This window comes from Sus scrofa, chromosome 4, assembly GCF_000003025.6.
Source record: "Sus scrofa isolate TJ Tabasco breed Duroc chromosome 4, Sscrofa11.1, whole genome shotgun sequence".
NCBI lineage: Eukaryota > Metazoa > Chordata > Mammalia > Artiodactyla > Suidae > Sus > Sus scrofa.
In genome coordinates this window covers 124,106,653-124,125,248 of record NC_010446.5, presented here as the reverse complement: position 1 = coordinate 124,125,248, position 18,596 = coordinate 124,106,653, and the positions used below count along the sequence as shown (strand labels likewise).

At 39.5% G+C, this 18,596-nt stretch overlaps 1 protein-coding gene across 6 annotated transcripts in view; it reads left to right on the top strand.

The window, feature by feature from the left end:
- The window catches only part of MTF2 (metal response element binding transcription factor 2), a 72,855-nt gene continuing 55,067 nt past the window's right edge, over positions 809 to 18,596 (top strand). The window contains exons 1-2 of one of the 6 annotated variants that reach the window (XM_021090203.1): positions 809 to 1,102; positions 6,685 to 6,771. In XM_021090203.1, coding sequence (XP_020945862.1) covers positions 6,768 to 6,771 — 4 coding nt within the window. In that variant the 5' untranslated portion in view covers positions 809 to 1,102; positions 6,685 to 6,767. Of the gene's footprint in view, positions 1,103 to 2,612; positions 2,675 to 6,684; positions 6,772 to 18,596 lie in introns of all 6 variants that reach the window. The other 5 variants (XM_021090206.1, XM_003481511.4, XM_021090204.1 and 2 more) reach the window with 5 other exon arrangements.

Below are 18,596 nucleotides of genomic sequence, written 5' to 3'. Positions count from 1 at the left end.
GAGTTTAGACCACAAGAGGTACTTTTTCAGAGAAAGAAAAGACACGGTACTAATTATCCCTGCGCTGTTATATGAGACGAAAATATAAAATGATTTTTTAAATATTCTGACAACGTTATAAACAAAGGTACCACACGCGGCGACTAAGAGGAGCTGGGTTTCATCCACGTAGAAGTCACAGAGACACGCTCGCAATCTGTCACTTGGGACCTCTATCGGCAGCAGGCTCAGGGTCTGCCCTGGTACGAAAAAGTTCTGTCCTCCTACCAGAAACCACTTGGCACGAGAGTATTCTCAGATTTCATCACAATTGGTAAGGATCTGCAAAGCACACAGGCAGAGACACCTTTCACCCGCAGGGGAAAAAAAGTCCGAAAGCAGCTCCTGACAGGAAGGAATTTGGGGCCGAGCAAAATACAATTCTGACATCCAGGGTCTCTTCCCCGCTGAATGAAATTCCAACAGCAGGCCTCAGGGAGAAGAGAGAAGAAACGCGCTTAATCTACGATTTTCTCCACAGAAAAGAAATGAGCGGGCCAAGACGCAGGGAGCACCGTCCCACTTCTCAGGAACAGAACCTGCCCGGGCCAAGTTGGACCCGACCTGCCCCCCTGGAGCAGCCGCTGCGGCAGGGCTGCCGACGGCCGGGAGCGCAGCCCTCACTATTGTGTTAGCGCCGGCGGCGGAAGGACTTAGCCCCACCGCAAAGTTAAAGAGTCCTTCTTTGTTCAGCCCCGGCCGCGGACGCAGGGCGCGGTGTTCCTCCGCGCTCGCGCCGCAGTCCCCGCCCCCTCGCGGCCCTGGAGAGCTGCCATTCGGCCGGGAGTCGCTCCGCGCTCCCAGAATGCACCGGCAGTCCGCGGGAAACCAAAATGGCGAAGGGTTGTAGCGAAGTGGGCTGTGTTTGAGGCCGGTTTAGAACGCTCATTCTGCCCCCAACCCTCGTCCCCAGGACCTCGGTTTGTGCGTGTGTTTGTGCGGGGTGCCCGGTGGGGCGGGTGCCCAGTAAGTGCTCGGACTCGCAGGGGAAGCCCCCACGGGGTCGTGATTGGTTCTTTTTTCCTGTATGAAGCGGTTGGCACCACTGAAGTGACCGAATGAGGTGAGAGACCTTGGCCTGGGAACCAGGCTCTTCCGGAGGAGGTGGAGGGGGTGGGGAGGAGAAAGAAAGGAAGCAAGTATAAAAGGGAAAGATGGAGGCTCGAGGTGGGGGTGGGGGTTCCAGTACGTGTATGGGGGTGCCTTGCCTGCATGTACATGTTGAAAAGAATGGATGGAAAGGAGTAGTCAGTTGGGTGTTGGAGCAAATAGGGACTAAAGGAGCGAGCAGGGCGTTGGGGAAGTCGGTTGGAGGAACAAGATGAAACGTTGAGACGGGGAAGCTGTGTTTGGAGGGGCAGGAAGGAACCTGGGGGCGGGAGACGGTTGGAGGGGCAGGATGAACCTGGTGATGAGGGGGTGGGGAACTGAGGGGAGGAGCCGTTAGGAAACGGGGAGCGAGGGAGATGTGGGGACCAGAGCGAAGGGGTTGCCTGGGACCTTGGGAGGCGCAAAGGGAAGTAGCAGCTTGGAGCCGGAGGGTGATGGAATTGTACAGAATTGGAGAACGGGGGTAGAGTAGACGGGCAGGATGGAGTGTGGGGATAAGGGGAGTAAGGATGGGGATAAGTAGCGCCTGAGAGCAAGCCCTGAGGCTTAAAGGGAAGAAGTGGGAGGGAAAGTGAGAGATGCGGGAGAGGAGCCTACCGAAAATCTGGGGCAATTCTTCTCTTTAAATAAATCTAACTCCTGTGCTCGCTCGGATGTAGCTTTGTATTGTAGTCATTTTTTTTTTTATCCCTGAGGTAATTACAGTTGAAGGGATTTTTAGCTAATTTGCCAAGATTTCTGAACATGTTTTAGTAGTGCCAGAACTCTTAACTGTGTGTGTTTTACAATCTGGCGTCCTTAGTTGCGAGAATTTTTCTTTGGAAGCAACTGGAGGGAACAGATGGAATTATCGGGGTGATGTGACGAACAGTGAGGGTTCCCGAACAATGGAAAAAGGGATATGGAATGCTGTTCTGTTCTTTAAAACGTGGGACTTTGGTTAAGGCGAGAACCATTTACTCATTGGAGTATGAAAACCTAGGTAGGCCTGTAGATGACATCAGAAAGCACCATGTGAGGTCGGTATAGAACTAGAAATATGTAAATAGTGCCTGATTTAATTTGACTCCAGATGCTCCGGTAGTAGTAACTTTCTCCTTCAGATTGATTCCATGTGAGCCTCTGTACACCTTGCCTACAGGCTGGTTTCAATTTCCATGTGTTCTTTCTCTCTTGAGAATTCCTTTTTTGGGTAGTCGAATGCAAAGACAGTGAACTTAAAAGTATTTAACGTGAATAAAGTAAAATGTACATAAATTATTGAGTAACCTTTTCAAAGATTTGAAGTTCTTTAAGTGGAGCCATTTTGACTAACAGCTTTAAGTACCCAGTAGTTTTGGCAAGGAAAGAGACAGAAATTTTTTTTATTCTTGAGATTTGGAATGTTGTTCACCCTCCAAGCGTTTGTAGTGACAGCTTGCAAAGGGAGTGCAAAGTGAAACTTTTTGTTTTTGTTTTTTTAGGTTCCTAAATATAAAAATCTATTTGAATTCATATTTTAAATTTGCTCACCTTCAGTTTTTTTGTAAGTACTAAAAATATTCTGAAATATTTGAATTAAGAGTGCACCTGTTTCCTGATACTGCGTATTCGTGTTAATGGGCATTAACGGAAATCTATACCTATCAGGATGAAATGCACACACAATTTTAGAGCTGGAAGTGTAGAAATCATCTGGTTAAACTTTTTTCTAGATAGAACAAAATATTAAATTACGCTTTTAATTATGCCTACTACCTGAAAGCTCAGTTAGGAAAGAAATTTTATTCTGCGTATTTTGCTATGGGTCATAAACTGATGTTGTGGATTATAAATATGCCTTTTCATTAGGTCTTTGACTGAAAGGATAACTTGCTTATATTTCAGATAATCTTTACATCTGACTTTAGGAAACTGGCAGTCTAGTGATAATCTGTCTTAACAGATGGGGAAATTGGCCTCTGAGGAGTTGCCATGACCAACATCTGTATCTTGGTGGTTCCGAAAGTAAAATTTAACTGCAGCTTTAGTCTAAACTTCCATGAAATTCCTTGATTGGTATTTTTATATTTTGTTTCCCCTGTTGTTCAGGATTTGTTTCTTGCGGCAAAATACAACCCCGAGTTGGAATATGGACGTTTCCCCATGGGTGTTTTTTTACATATATTTTTGAGTAGTGTTGTCAAATAGAACTTTCTGCAGTGATGATAGTTATCTGTCTGCTCCATCTAGTATGATAGCCATAGGCTCATGTGGATGTTGAACACTGGAAATGTAACTGGTGAGACTAAAATTTGAATTTATAATTTACTTTCTTAAAACTAAAACTTAAATGGCCATTTGTATTTGTTGTGTTGGACAGTACATTATTATTGCATCCATTTATTAGGAATTGTCACCCCCATCAACCATGGAAACCACAGGAGCCCAAGGGTAAGGATCTTTGAACTAAGATCTTTGAACTAAGGTGATTCAAATTCTCTTTGTACATTTTTAAGATGAAATATTCTTCATTTTTGCCACATACCATTGGGAAAGAATAACGAAGGTCTCTGGTCTTTTTAGGATAGAAGATTCTGTTTCCTTTGTCAGAAGGCAACAAAAATGCATGTTAAGAAGAATTAGTTTACCTTGATATTTTAAAAAATTATTTTGTTATTTTTACACGTGAAATTTTAAACATGTACAAAGTGAATGGTAGTATAATCAACTGTTTTATATCCATGTTTGTTTCATCTCTACTCCTACTCCTTTTATGTTATTTTTTATGTTTTTTTTTTTTTGAGGTAAAATTGGCATGTTGAAATGCACAAATCTTAAATCTACATTTTTAATAAAATAGTTTTATTGAGATATAGTGCAGTATTCTATTTATATACACATAATTCACATGTATGTAACCCTTTTAAGGTACAATTCAATGATTTTTAGTCTACTCAGAGTTGTGTGAATATCACCGTTATCTAATTTCAGAACATTTTCATCACCCCAAAGTGAAAATGTATCCATTAGTAGTCACTCTCCATTCTTCCCTACTCTTTACTCCTACCCCTGGCAATCACTGATTGACTTTCTGTGTTCATATTTTGCCTATCCTGGATGTTTCATACAAGTAAAGTCATACATTTTTGTGGCCTTTTGTGTTAGGCTTCTTTCACCTGGCATAATGTTTTCAAGGGACATCCATGTTGTAGCATGTATCAGTCCTTTTTAATGGCTAAAATATATTTCATTGTGTGAAATATACTACATTTTGTTTATTCATTCATCAGTTGATAGACATTGGGTTTTTTCCTACTTTTTGACGTGAATAATGTTACCATGGACATTTGTGTACAGGGTTTGTATGGACACATGCTTCCATTTCTCTTGGGTACATATCTAGGAATGGAATTGTTGGTTCAGGTGATAACCTCTGTGTTTTAACATTTTGAGGAACTGCTAAACCCTTTTCCAAAGACCCTGTATATTCTCATCAGCAACTGTGAGGGTTCCAGTTATTTGCATCTTTGTCTTTTTTATTATAACCATTCTATTGGGTGTGCAGCGGTATCTCATGGTTTTAATACGGATTACCCTGATGGCTAAAGTTGTTGAGCATCTTGTCCCTGTAGCTATTGGCCTGTTGTCTACTTTCTTTGAAGAACTGTCTATTCAGTTCTTTGGCCTATGTAAAAAAATTGGATTATTCCTCCTTTTACTGTTGAGTAGTAAGCTACACACACACACACACACACACACACACACACACACACACACACACACACACATTTTCTTTTCTTTTTATGGTTGCATTTGTGGCATATGGTAGTTGCCGGGCTTGGGGGTTGAAACCGAGCTGTAGCTGCCAGCCTATACCACAGCTTGCGGCAACTCTAGATCCTTAACTCATTGAGTGAGGCCAGGGATAGACCTGCATCCTGGTGGACACTGTGTCGGTTTTTTTCTTTCTTCTTTTCTTTTTAAGCCTGCATCTGTGGCATATGGAAACTCCCAGGCTAGGGGTCAAATTGGAGCTGCAGCTGCCAGCCTGTGCCACAGCCATTGCAATGCCAGATTTGAGCCACATCTACAACCTGCATCACAAAACTTATTTTGGATGCAAGTGCCTTATCATATGTATGATTTGCAATTTTTTTCTCTTGTTCTGTGGTTGTCTTTTCACTTGATGTGTCCTTTGAAGCACAAAAGCTTTTAAATTTTATGACGTTTATCTTATCCCTTTTTCTTTTTTGCTTGTGCTTTTGATATATCTGAGAATCCATTGTCTAATTCTAGAACAGTTTTCACAAATGGATGTAACTGCATATCTCATACACCTATCATGGTATAGAATACTTCACTGTTTCTAGGAAGCTTACATGTAGCCTTTCTCAGTCCTTCCTTTCCCTAACTACTACTGTTCACCTTAATTTTGAATATAACTTTATATAACTGGAATCATGCAGTATGCATATCTACTAACATTTTTGTTTCATAAAACTAGCACTGCTGTCTTAGCTCAAAAAATCCCTTTCTGCCTCAGATATTGTAGTAGTAGCTTAAGAATCTTACATTATGCTGTCACTATCCTAACCAGTATTTTATGTAATATAAGTTTTTTAAAATTTATTTTTATTTATGTATTATTTTTATTTTTTTCTTTTTATGGGTGTACCTGCAGGATATGGAAGTTCCCAGCTAGGCGTGGAATCAGAGCTGCAGCTGCAGGCCTGCACCACAGCCATGGCACCACCGGATCTGAGCTACATCTTCAGCCTGTGCCACACCTTGCAGCAACACCGGATCCTTAACCCACTGAGAGAGGCCAAGGATCAAGCCTGTATCCTCATGGATACTATGTAGGGTTCTTAACCTGCTGAGCCACAACAAGAACCCTACATAAGCTTTTTTATAATGGCTTGTGAAATAAGTTCTCTTGTTTTGAATGGAAGAAATTGAGTAGGGAATCAATGTGAATTTACTTCCACATGTTGCCCAAGATGAAGATTTAAAAATTAGGGGAACAAGGACAATGTGAGGGATTGTTGTAATGATGGAAATATTGGTATATTGATATGGAATCTGTTATTTCTTACAATTGCATATCTACAATTATCTCAGACTAAAATGTTGATTAAAAAATAAAAATTAGGGGAACAAAGTGGACCAAAGCAGGTGTAGCAAGAACATGTTCAATTTGTTTGCTTTCACTCAGGTTCTAAAAAACAAACTAACGATGAGCTTTTGTTTTTCTTTACCCTTACTAGTGAATTTTATATAGGAGAAGAAGCGCCCACAATTTTTTAGGTTGTAGTAGGGGGTGGAGTGGAAAGACATAGTTGTCTATTGGGGAGTACTGAATATATACTCAGAAGCTTTGGGTCTTTGTTTAATCTGTCAGCTCTGCATCAGTTATGGTTTCTTTACCTTTAAAATAACATAGGTGCGGGATGTTACTTACCTATGTTCACAGGATTGCTAGGAGAGTCAAGGAGGAAAATAAAGGAGAAAGCACTTTATAAATTCTAGGTGCAGTATAATTGTATAGTGTTATTTTCCAAAATCTTTTTCCAGAAGAGTTATATATAGAACAAGAGAACCATGTATACCTGTGATGAAGCCTATGAACTAAAAACACCCTGTACAACCTTCCCTGGATGAGTAAGTCTAATACTGATGAGTAATTTATTTTGCCCTATTCATAATTAAAACTTCAAACATGTTAATTTAACTGCCACGTCCCCTGTTGAGTATATTTAGAAGTGTTACTGAACCAAATGTTAAATATTTTAAAAAACGTATTTACTTAAAGTTTGCAAAATATTGACCGCTGGTGTTTTGGGATGACCAGCACTGATAGTTTCTCTTTGACATTAGATAAGCACTCATAGCGCTAAAAACCTAAAAAGAGAACTAAAACAAACAAGACCAGTTTCTTAGAACTCACCCTAGAGATTCTAATTTGAGAGGTATGGTGTGGGCTTTTATATATTTTTATGTTTAAAAACTTTTTCCGCTTGATTTTGTTTTGCAGCCATGGTTAAGAAGTACTAGATTTTTGTTCTCGGGTCAAGATTAGAAACTTAGGAGTTCTTATTAAAACATTACTAAGAACAATACAAACGAAAGACTAATAATAGGCATACTCTTTTTTCATACCTGAAAAAGAAAAATATTTTAGTACTATTTCCATCTCAAAAATATTTTAAGTAGGTGATTAATACATTAAGTAGTTAATGGAACTTTTTAGTCTGGGAATCTTCTGAACTGTTAAATGTTTTATAAAATTGCATTTAGGTGTTGCCAGATAGAGAATTCTTTCAGAGAAGTGTTCAAACAGAGGCTAGATGATCATCTTATTCAAGAATATTATAAAGAGGGATTTTTTCTTTTCCCCATTAGCTAGGAAGTAAGTGACCTAGGAACTTTCTACAACTAAAATAAGATTCTAGATTTTTTTTGTCTTTTTTGCCTTTTTAGGGCCACACCCATGGCATATGGAGGTTCCCAGGCTAGGGGTCTAATCAGAGCTGTTGGTGCTGGCCTATGCCAGAGCCCCAGCACTGCCAGATCCAAGCCATGTCTATGACCTACACCACAGCTCATGGCAACGCCAGATCCTTAACCCACTGAGGGAGGCCAGGGATGGAACCCACAACCTCATGTTTCCTAGTTGGATTCGTTTCCGCTTCGGCACAACAGGAATTCCCAAGATTCTAGATTTTAATGAAGACAGTGAGCACTGTTTTTCCATTAGGTTGAAGAGAATTGTCAAGGGGTATAGACTCCTTTCTCAAATCAAGGGGTATAGAATCCTTCCCCAAATCAAGTCCTTTTTAAATTATTTCCTAGTTCTCAGTCTTCACTTTATATCTAAATCCATCTGTCAGTTTTTTCTTTTTCAAAACAGGCTGCAGAAATTATGTTATCATTTTGTTTTAAGAGTTTTATTGCTCTTCATTAGAGAGGACCCAACAGAAGTAGTTATTTGCAAAGATTAAAAATTTAGAATATTCTTATATTATCGTTAGTGCAGTGATTCCCAATTTTTTTGCTTTCAGGACTCCTTTACACTGTAAATTATTGACGATCCAAGAAATTTTACATGGGTTATCTCTATTAATATTTACTGACTAGAAATTACACTAAAAATTTAAAAATGATAATACGTATGTGTCTTAATCGTAGGAGTGAAAATATTACATATCATTTAGTCTCTGGAAAAATTCCACTGTGGTTGTGGGAGAATGAAAAGGGCAGATAATGTCTTAATGTTTTTTGGAAACTAGCTATGACCTTGTAGATGCCCAGGAACTATACCTTGAGACCTACTACTCTGGTTTACCGTTTCTTTAGAAAGTTAGGCTTGTTTTGCACTTTGCAGGGTGCTTAGCATTCCTGGCCTCCCCTTAAGCGGATTTTTGTCTTTTCATGGAGGAAAATTTGAGGCTCTCAAACATGAACTGCTTCAGCTTCCTTTCTTCACATATATCAAATTAACAATAAATGTACTCAACCTCATATGAGAAGAAATGTACCTTCTTTGATTCAAGGCTAGTCTTTCCCTTAAAGATTCAATTTCTCTGACGTGTGTTTTCAATTATCTTTTTTTTTTTTTTTAACTCAGGGACTTTTTTTTTTAAATTAATTAATTTATTTTTATTTTTTTATCTTTCTGCCATTTCTTTGGCTGTTTCCGCAGCATATGGAGATTCCCTGGCTAGGGGTCTAATTGGAGCTGTAGCCACCGGCCTACACCAGAGCCACAGCAACGCGGGATCCGAGTCGCATCTGCAACCTACACCATAGCTCACAGCAATGCCGGATCCTTAACCCACTGAGCAAGGCCAGGGATCAAACCCGCAACTTCATGGTTCCTAGTTGGATTCGTTAACCACCGCGCCATGACAGGAACCCCTCAATTATCTTTTGATACCTTCCTTTTGTGTGAGAAAAATGGTCAATACTTTTCATACTAAAAAATAGAGAAAGCCATGCCCTTTAACCTTGTCTCCTCTTCCAGATGTTTGTAGCTTTCTCTCCTTTACATAGCCAGGCTCTTTATGAAAATTTTCAACTTTGGCTCTCATTTAAAGTGGGTTTTTTTTTGTTTGTTTGTTTGTTTGTTTTTGGCTTTAGGGCCACACCTGTGACATATGGAAGTTCCCAGGCTAGGGGTCTCATTGGAGCTGACGCTGCCGGGCTACACCACAGCCACAATGTGGGATCCAAGGCACATATGCAGCCTACACCACAGTTCATGGCAATGCCAGATCCTTAACCCGCTGAGCGAGGCCAGGGATTGAACCCACGTCCTCATGGATGCTAGTCGGGTTTGTTACCGCTGAGCCATGATTGGAACTCCTTAGAGTTTTATTAATAAACATATAATATAGATGTACATACACACACACACACACACATGGACACACACACTCATTGTAGAAAACTTAAATATTAAAAAAACTTTATATCAGCCAGACATCTACCAGAATGCTTTTATTTAGTCTCATTGCTCTATTTCTTGTTTTTTCTTTTGTTTTTGGCTATGCCTGTGGCACATGGAAGTTCTGGGCCAGGGATCAAATCCTCACCAAAGCAGCAACCCAAGCCGCTGCAGTGACAGCACAGGATCCTTAAACTGCTGCACCACGTGGGAACTAGCTTATTGTCTTATTTCTAAGCATATTTTTCATTTATGTTAAACACTTTAACATTTCCTTTTGTGGGGTAATGCATCTCGTTAAAAAAAATATCAAAGAGTAAAGAAACAGAAGGATTTAAAGTCAAGAGCTGTAGTCTTCAGGCCTCCTGAGTCCTACTTTGGAAGTGGATTACTTTATTTATTTCTTTATTTTCTTCTTTTTATGGCCATACCTGCAGCATATGGATGTTCCTGGGCTAGGGGTTGAATCTAAGCTGCAGCTGCTGGCTTGTGCCACAGCCACAGCAACATGGGATCAAAGTTGCTTCTGCTACTTATGCCTCAGCTTGTGGCAATGCCTGTTCCTTAACCCACTGAACAAGGTCAGGGATTGAACCCATATCCTCATGGACACTTTATCAGGTTCTTAACCCACTGAGCCACAATAGGAACTCTGAATTTATTTTTAAATATTATATTCCTTTGTTCCGGTCATATGTCCATAATGCTAAATAATACTTTTTAATTTATTCACTTTAGACATTCTGCTGTATAAAGACTTCCCCGCTGTGATATGCAGTTAACTTATACCCAGCATCTCCTTTCCTCATTTCAATTATTGGGTTTTCTCTTGATTAGATCTTTAACCTTAAACTTAAACCCTTTTTCATATTCCATCAAATTTAGACTTTATTCCTCCACCTTGTAAGGGAAGTATTAAGTCTCTTTGTTTCTCTTCTTCCTTCCATCTCTGAATTTTTGTCATCTTTACTTTGCTTTTCTGTTTTATTTTTATTTTTTATTTTTTGTCTTTTTAGGGCCGCACCTGTAGCATATGGAGGTTCCCAGGCTAGCGGTAGAGTTGGAGCTGTAGCTGTTGGCCTATACCACAGCCACAGCAGCACGGGATCTGAGCTGCACCTGCGACCACAGCTGAGAGCAACGCCAGGTTTTTAACCCATTGAGCGATCCAGGGATCAAACCTGCATCCTCATGGATGCTAGTCAGATTCGTTTCCATTGAGCCACGACAGAAACTCTTTACTTTGCTTTTCTGTTTTAAATTTTGATAACATTTAATATTCTCTCCTTAACCATAATTGTCTCTGCTTTGTTTATAGGTTGATTCTAAAGGTTGAAAATTAATAAGCAGCTTTTATATGATTTTGGCTAATACTGTTTGCAGTGTCAGATAGAACTACAGTTGCAGTTCCTTTCTTGTAAAAATTTTTACCTTAAAATTTCTAACACCTTTTCATGTTTCCTCTGCCTTTGTCTTACCTATACACTTTTCATACTGTCTGGTTTGTTAAAACCTCCTTTTTCCTCAGATATATCTTTCTTTGGAACCCTCTTTTTTTTTCCCTTTTTCTTTTTCTAATGCAGACCGATTGCTCTCTCGATTTTTTTTTATGGCTGCCATTATGGGACTTCTCTATGTTTCTCTCTTGGGTTGGGTACACTGTTTGCTACATCCCATGTTTTTTTCCTTTCTTGGGGATACTTTCTCATTTTGCTAGAGCCATTATTTGATGTATCACTAAGAAAGAAAAAGTCAGGAGGTCCCATTGTGGCTCATTGGTAACAAGCCCAACTAGTACCCATGAGGATGCAGGTTTGATTCCTGGCCTTGCTTAGTGGGTTAAGGATCTGGTATTGATGTGAGTTGCAGTGTAGGTCGCAGACACAGTTCGGATCTGGTGTTGCTGTGTCTGTCGTATAGGCTGGCAGCTGCAGCTCTGATTCGACCTCTATCCTGGGAACCTCCATATGCTGCAGGTCCTGGTGGAACATGGTACTTAACATGTAGAATTTTTATTTTAGGCTGATTGAAAGTGAGCTCTTTATCTGTCATGCTTGTGTAAACATAAATAGGAAAGTATAAAGTACTCGGTTAAGGTAGTCCTATGACTTCTTCCTGTTAAAAATTTGCTTGTTTTGAATCCGTTAAAAAAAATTACGTTGTATTGAGATACTTCCATATACCATTCTAATTCACCCTTTTAAAGAATACAATTCAGTGTTTTTTTTTAATTCACAGAGTGTGGAATCATCACCACTATTTAATTTTAGGACATTTTATTATCCCCCAAAAAAACCCCTACCAATTAGCATTCATTCCACTTGTTCTCCATTTCCCCTACCTCCTCAGCCCTTGGCAACCGCTAATTGACTTTCTGTGTTTATATTTTGCCTATTCTGGACGTTTCATACAAGTAAAGTCATACATTTTTGTGACCTTTTGTGTTAGGCTTCTTTCACCTGGCATAATGTTTTCAAGGGACATCCATGTTGTAGCATGTATCAGTCCTTTTTAATGGCTAAAATATATTTCATTGTGTGAAATATACTACATTTTGTTTATTCATTCATCAGTTGATAGACATTGGGTTTTTTCCTACTTTTTGACGTGAATAATGTTACCATGGACATTTGTGTACAGGGTTTGTATGGACACATGCTTCCATTTCTCTTGGGTACATATCTAGGAATGGAATTGTTGGTTCAGGTGATAACCTCTGTGTTTTAACATTTTGAGGAACTGCCAAACCATTTTCCTAAGATCCCTTATCCTTTATATTCTCATGAGCAACTGTGAGGATTCTAGTTCCTCTGCGAGTTTTCTGTCTTGTGTGTGTGTGTGTGTGTGTGTGTGTGTGTGTTGTGTGTGTGTCTGTCTGTCTTTTTTATGACTGCACCCAAGGCATATGGAGGTTCCCAGGCTAGGGGTCAAATAGGAGCTGTATCTGCTGGCCTAATCCACAGCCACAGTAACGCAAGATCCTTAACCTACCGAGCAAGTCCGAGGCTTGATCCTGTGTCCTTAGGATACTAGTCAGGTTTGTTAACCACTGAGCCACGACGGCAACTGCCTGTCTTTTTGATTATGATCGTTCTGTTGGGTGTGCAGTAGTATCTCATGGTTTTAATACGGATTACCCTGATGGCTAAAGTTGTTGAGCATCTTGTCCCTGTAGCTATTGGCTTGTTGTTTACTTTCCTTGAAGAACTGTTTGTTCAGGTCTTTGGCTGTTTAAAAAAAATTGAATTATTCTTCTTTTTACTGTTGAGCAGTAAGCGTATTTTGTATACAAGTGCCTTATCAGATACCTGATTTGCAATTGTTTTCTCCTGTTCCTTGGGTTGTCTTTTCATTTGATGGTGTCCTTTGAGGCACAAAAGCTTTTAATTTTGACTAACTTTAATTTATCCCTTTTTCTTTTTTTTTGTTTCTACTTTTGATGTCATATTGAAGAAACTCTTGCTGAACACACTGTCAGAAAGATTTACTCCTGTGCTCCATTTTGAGTTAATTTTTATATATGGAATGAGGTAGGAGTCCAGCTTTATTTTTTACAGGTGAATACTAGTTTCTCAGAACCATTTGTTTAAAAAAACTCTTCTTTCTCCATGTAATTGTTTTGACAATCTTTTCAAAATCAATTGACCATAAATGTAATAGTTTGTTTATGGATTCTCAGTTTCATTTCATCGATTTCTGTCCTTAGGCCTGCATCATAATGTCTTGATTACTGTTGCTTTGAGTTCTGAAATTGGGAAGTGCTTACGTTGGTTTTGTTGTTCCTTTTCAAGGTTGTGTATTCTGTGTTTCTTGCTTTGTGTGAATTTTAGGATCTGTCAGTTTCTGCAAAAAAGACACCTGGGATATTGATAGACATTGCATTGAATCTGTAGGTCATTTTGGGAATATTAACATCTGTGAACATGGGGTGTTTTTCTAATCATGTAGGTCTTATTTAATTTCTTTCTCTGATGTGTGGTTTTCATTGTACAAGGATTCTACTTTTTTGTTAAATTTATTCCTAAGTATTTTGTCTTTTTTCTTTTGCCTGCTGTGTGCAGTAGCTTGATGTGGGAATTTCAGTTCCCACACCAAGGACTGAACCCATTTGCAGTGGTAAAGGTGCTAAGTCCTAGACCACTAGGAAACTCCTCCAAGTGTTTTGTTCTTTTTGGTGCTATTGCAAATGGAATTTTTTCTTTTTTTTTGGTATTTTTCTAGGGCTGCACCCTGCAGCACATGGAGATTTCCAGGCCAGGGGTCTAATCGGAGCTGTAGCCGCCGGCCTGTGCCACAGCCACAGCAATGCAGGATCTGAGCCGTGTCTGCGACCTACACCATAGCTCACGGCAACGCTGGATTCTCAACCTGCTGGATTCTCCAGGGATCAAAGCCACAACTTCATGGTTCCCAGTCGGATTCGTTAACTACTGAGCCACAACGGGAACTCCCAGAATTTTTTCTTAATTTCATTTTCTGTTGTTTGTTGCCAGTGTATGGAAACAAAATTGATTTTTGACTTTTGTGTGTTGATCTTGTATTCTGCAACCTTGACGAACTGTATCTCATAGTATCAGTTTTGATGCCACTGTGAATATTGGTGATGATGTTTCTTTAATCTACATAAGAATTAAAATAATTATGTAAAAATTGGTGTCAGGCTCTAGTGCAGGCTTATAAATAAAGCAGGTCTTGATTCTCACTTTGGGAAACCAACTGAAAATGTCTCATTTACTGTGTGTACCCCATATTCTCCCATAATCATTTGCTTTTGGAGGGATAAAAAAATGCCTCAGTATTTTCTCTAATATTTTCTCCCCAGTACCTCCTGACACCCATTTTCTGTGCTTTGATGCTGATACTTTTAGTATATGCATATGCATTGGCCACAAGGCATGCTCTGCTTCTGCTGCTTGGCGAGTTAGTGATTAGAAGTTACTATCAATTGTAACACAGATGGTGAGACAGATCTGCATTTCATTGAGTCAAAATGTGAAAATTATATATGTCCTTAAGTTAATGACTGCTCTAGGTTTATGGCCCATGGGAGCTTTGTAAGTAAGGAATGAGTAAAATAAAAACATTTATTGATCATCTAGTCTGTATATTTATGTATTTATTTATTTTTGGCTGAGTCCATGGCATGCAGAATTTCTCAGGCCAGGGATCGAACCTGAACCAGTGTGGTAACAATGCCGAATCTTTAGTCAACTGAGTCACCAGGTAACTCCCAAACAGGTTTCCTTATTGCAGATTGAAAGTGCATTAAATAAGCTGAGGTTGGTGGGAAGATGAGTTAGGAGTCTGTGGTAGTAGTGCAGATGAGAACTGATAATGACCTGAAATAAGGCCATCATTATGGGAGATATTTGAGTGTGGTTTTTAAGAGAGAATCAGCAGGATTTGGTGATTATTTGGAGAGTTAGGGTGGGGAGGGAATCAAGGATAAATTTCTAGCTTGAGAGATGGTCAGAAAATAATGGTATTAACTGAGATAAGGAATACTGGGAAAGGGGAAGAATTTGAAGAACATGTAGTTTTGTTAAGTTAAAGGTGCTGGGGAAATGCAGATTGAGATACCTAGTGGGCGGTTGGAAGTCTGAAGCTTTTTTTTTAAATTGAAGTATAGTTCATTTACAGTGTTATGTTAGTTTCAGGTATATAGCAGAGTGATTCAGTTATACTTACATATATATCTATTTTTTCATATTCTTTTCTCTTATAGATTATTACAAAATATTCAGTATAGTTCCTGGCCTGAAGCTTTTGAGATAGGATGGTGCTAGAGATAAAAGATACAGAAATTGTCAACAGTCAAAAATTAGGTGAAGCATTAGGAGAACATGACCACCAAGGATAAGCAGAACATGTAGAACGAGAGGAGGAAACCCTAGGCATCTCCACCAGTGGATTGGCAGAGGAGGAGGGGGTCAGTATGTGAAATATCAGATAGGTGGGAAAAGCCTCTCATACTAGGGGTGAGGGCTATCTTAGAAACTAAGAGAAATGAATTTCAAGCAGTAGGTCATGATCATCAATTATTATGTAATGATTTGGGTACAGTGAGAATTGAAATTAGAGCATTATCTGTAATTTGGTCATTTGGAGGTCTTTGTTGCAACTTTTTTTTTTTTTTTTTTTTTGTCTTTTTGCTACTTCTTTGGGCCGCTCCCACGGCATATGGAGGTTCCCAGGCTAGGGGTGGAATCGGAGCTGTAGCCACCGGCCTACGCCAGAGCCACAGCAACGCGGGATCCGAGCCGCATCTGCAACCTACACCACAGCTCACGGCAACGCCGGATCGTTAACCCACTGAGCAAGGGCAGGGATCGAACCTGCCACCTCATGGTTCCTAGTCGGATTCGTTAACCACTGCGCCACTACGGGAACTCCTGTTGCAGCTGTTAATCAGGACTGTCAGTTTGCTATGGATAAGACAATGTGCTTTTTAAAGTTCATTGGTGAAAAGTGGGAGTTCCTGTTGTGGCGAAGCGGAAATGAATCCTACTAGGAACCATGAGATTGCAGGTTTGATCCCCGGCCTGGCTCAGTGGGTTAAGGATCCCATGTTGCCATGAGCTGTGGTGTAGGTCGCAGGTGCGGCTCGGATCTGGCATTGCTGTGGCTGCGGAGTAGGCCCTCGGCTACAGCTCTGATTGGACCCCTAGCCTGGGAACTTCCATGTGCCTCAGGTGCGACCCTAAAAACACAAAAGACAAAAAAATAAAAGTTTATTGGTGAAAAGAATGAGAAAAATGGAGATATGACTTGTGAAGACTTTTGTTGTTTTTGTTTGTTTTTAAGTTGATTTTGGTTATGGCAGATTTACACCAAAGAGAGTTGGAGATTTAAAGTAAAGGAAAGGGGGAGTTAGTGCTGTGGCATAGCAAGTTAAGGATCCAGTGTTGCTCTGTAGTGGCTTGGGTTGCTGCTGAGGTGCAGTTTCATCTCTGGCCCCAGAACCTCCATATGCCATGGGTGTGGCCTAGAATAGAATAGAATAAAGTAAAATATTGATAAAGTGAGTTTCTTGATGTGAGATCTCTCTCTAACCCTGGAGAGAAGAGGCTTATTCTTCTTAGAGAAGCATATTAGGAACTTGATTTTGTGGGTCGCTTTAGGGGAAAAGGGGTGGGGAGAAAGTTGAAGAATTTAATGTTTATAGTGTCTGTTTGTTCTGAAATAAGATTCTACCTTGTGAGTGAAGGAATTGAGTGCCCCAGCAGACCTTCCAACAAGTACCTCTTTCTGAAGGTGTGTACATAGCAGAAATGATTATAATTATTATTTTTAAAATTTTACTTATTTAAAAAATTCTTTATTATAGTTGATTTACAATGTTCTGTCAATTTCTGCTGTACGGCAAAGTGACTCATGTGTATATATGTGTGTATATATATATATATATATTTTCTTTTTCTCACATTATCTTCCATTAATGTTCCATCACAAGTGGCTAGATATAGTTCCCTGTGCTATACAGCAGGATCTCATTGCTTATCCTAATTATTATTATTACTGTTTATCTTTTTATAGCCTCACCTGTGACATATGGAAGTTCCTGGGCTAGGGATCAAATCAGAGCTGCAGCTGCAGGCCTGTGCCACAGCTACAGCAGCACAGGATCCAAGCCACATCTGCAGTGTACACCTCAGCTTGCGGCAATGCCTGATCCTTAACCCACTGAGTGAGGGAGGCCAGGGATTGAACCCACATCCTCATGGATGCTGTTTTCGGTTCTTAATCCTTTGAGTGACAATGGGAACTCCTTGAGGATTTTTTGTTGGCAGTTCATGAATTCTCTATTAGAAGAGTGGTTTTTGCGGTTTTGGTTAAGAACACTTAACCAAGTACTAAAAATGCGTATATACTAAATTTAAAAATATTCTTATCATAACATAGTTTTAGATCCTAATGACATTACCTTTTATCATGAATTAATATCAACAAATATCTATTGGGTACTTATCTTGAAGAAACTACTGTACTTTAGTGCTGTATGCTATGGAGAATTCATTTTCTTATGTTCAGCAAATAGCATTGAGGACCTTATATGTGGAATAGCCTGAGAGGCTAGAGATACACCATGGAACAACAGAGACATTTTCACTGCTTTTGTGGAGTGTGCAGTGTTTTGGAAGAGGGTGTGGAGAGGGAGACACACACAGACAGAGACATAGAAAACAAGTAAACACACATTATCACCTGTGTAGTGTTTTTGCTAAAACTGTTTAACCTGACTTTAATCATGAGGACACAATAAGATAGATCCAGAATGTTGTGGCATGCTACCAAGAGAGCTGATGAAAAAATGTCCAAGTGTTAAAAATATAAAACAGAACAAAACAAGAACAAGGATAAAATTGACATTAAAGGAGACAAAAGAGATGTGGCAAACGCAGTGTGTGAACCTTGACTAGATCCTAGATTTTGAAAAAAGCTGTAACAAACATTTTTTTGTGTGTCAAATGGGAGAATTTTGACTGTACATCAGGTGATGATAATAAATTTGCTAGGTATGGTAATGGTCTTGTATGTGAGAAAAAGATCGCTGTTCTAAGAGGATATGTACTGATACTTACTAGTGAAGTGTCATGGTGCCTGTAACTTTCAGATGGATCATCAAAAAAGTGTGTGTGTTAGAGCGGGAGAGGGAGAGAAATGTGAACTATTAATTGGTGAATCTAGGTGAAAAGTGAACTATGATTATATTGACTGTATTTGGCAACTTTCAAAATAAAGAATTGAGAAAAAAGAAATATAAACGCTTTAAAGAACAAGAATTCTCTGATAAAGAGTATTGTAGAGTGCAGCTATTCTGATATAACTACCTAGAGGAATTAGCTATTCAACCAATGGAGGGATTGGGGTGGGCAGTTTGGGGAGTAGGTACAATGTGTGTGAATGTCTTGGGTGGAAAGATCTTAGCTTTAAAGAATTGAAAGGAGGACTGTATGGCTAGATCCTGAGATGCAACGATGTAATACTCCCATGAGAGGAGAAAACTAACATGGTACTTTATTTGTAGCATTTTCAGCCT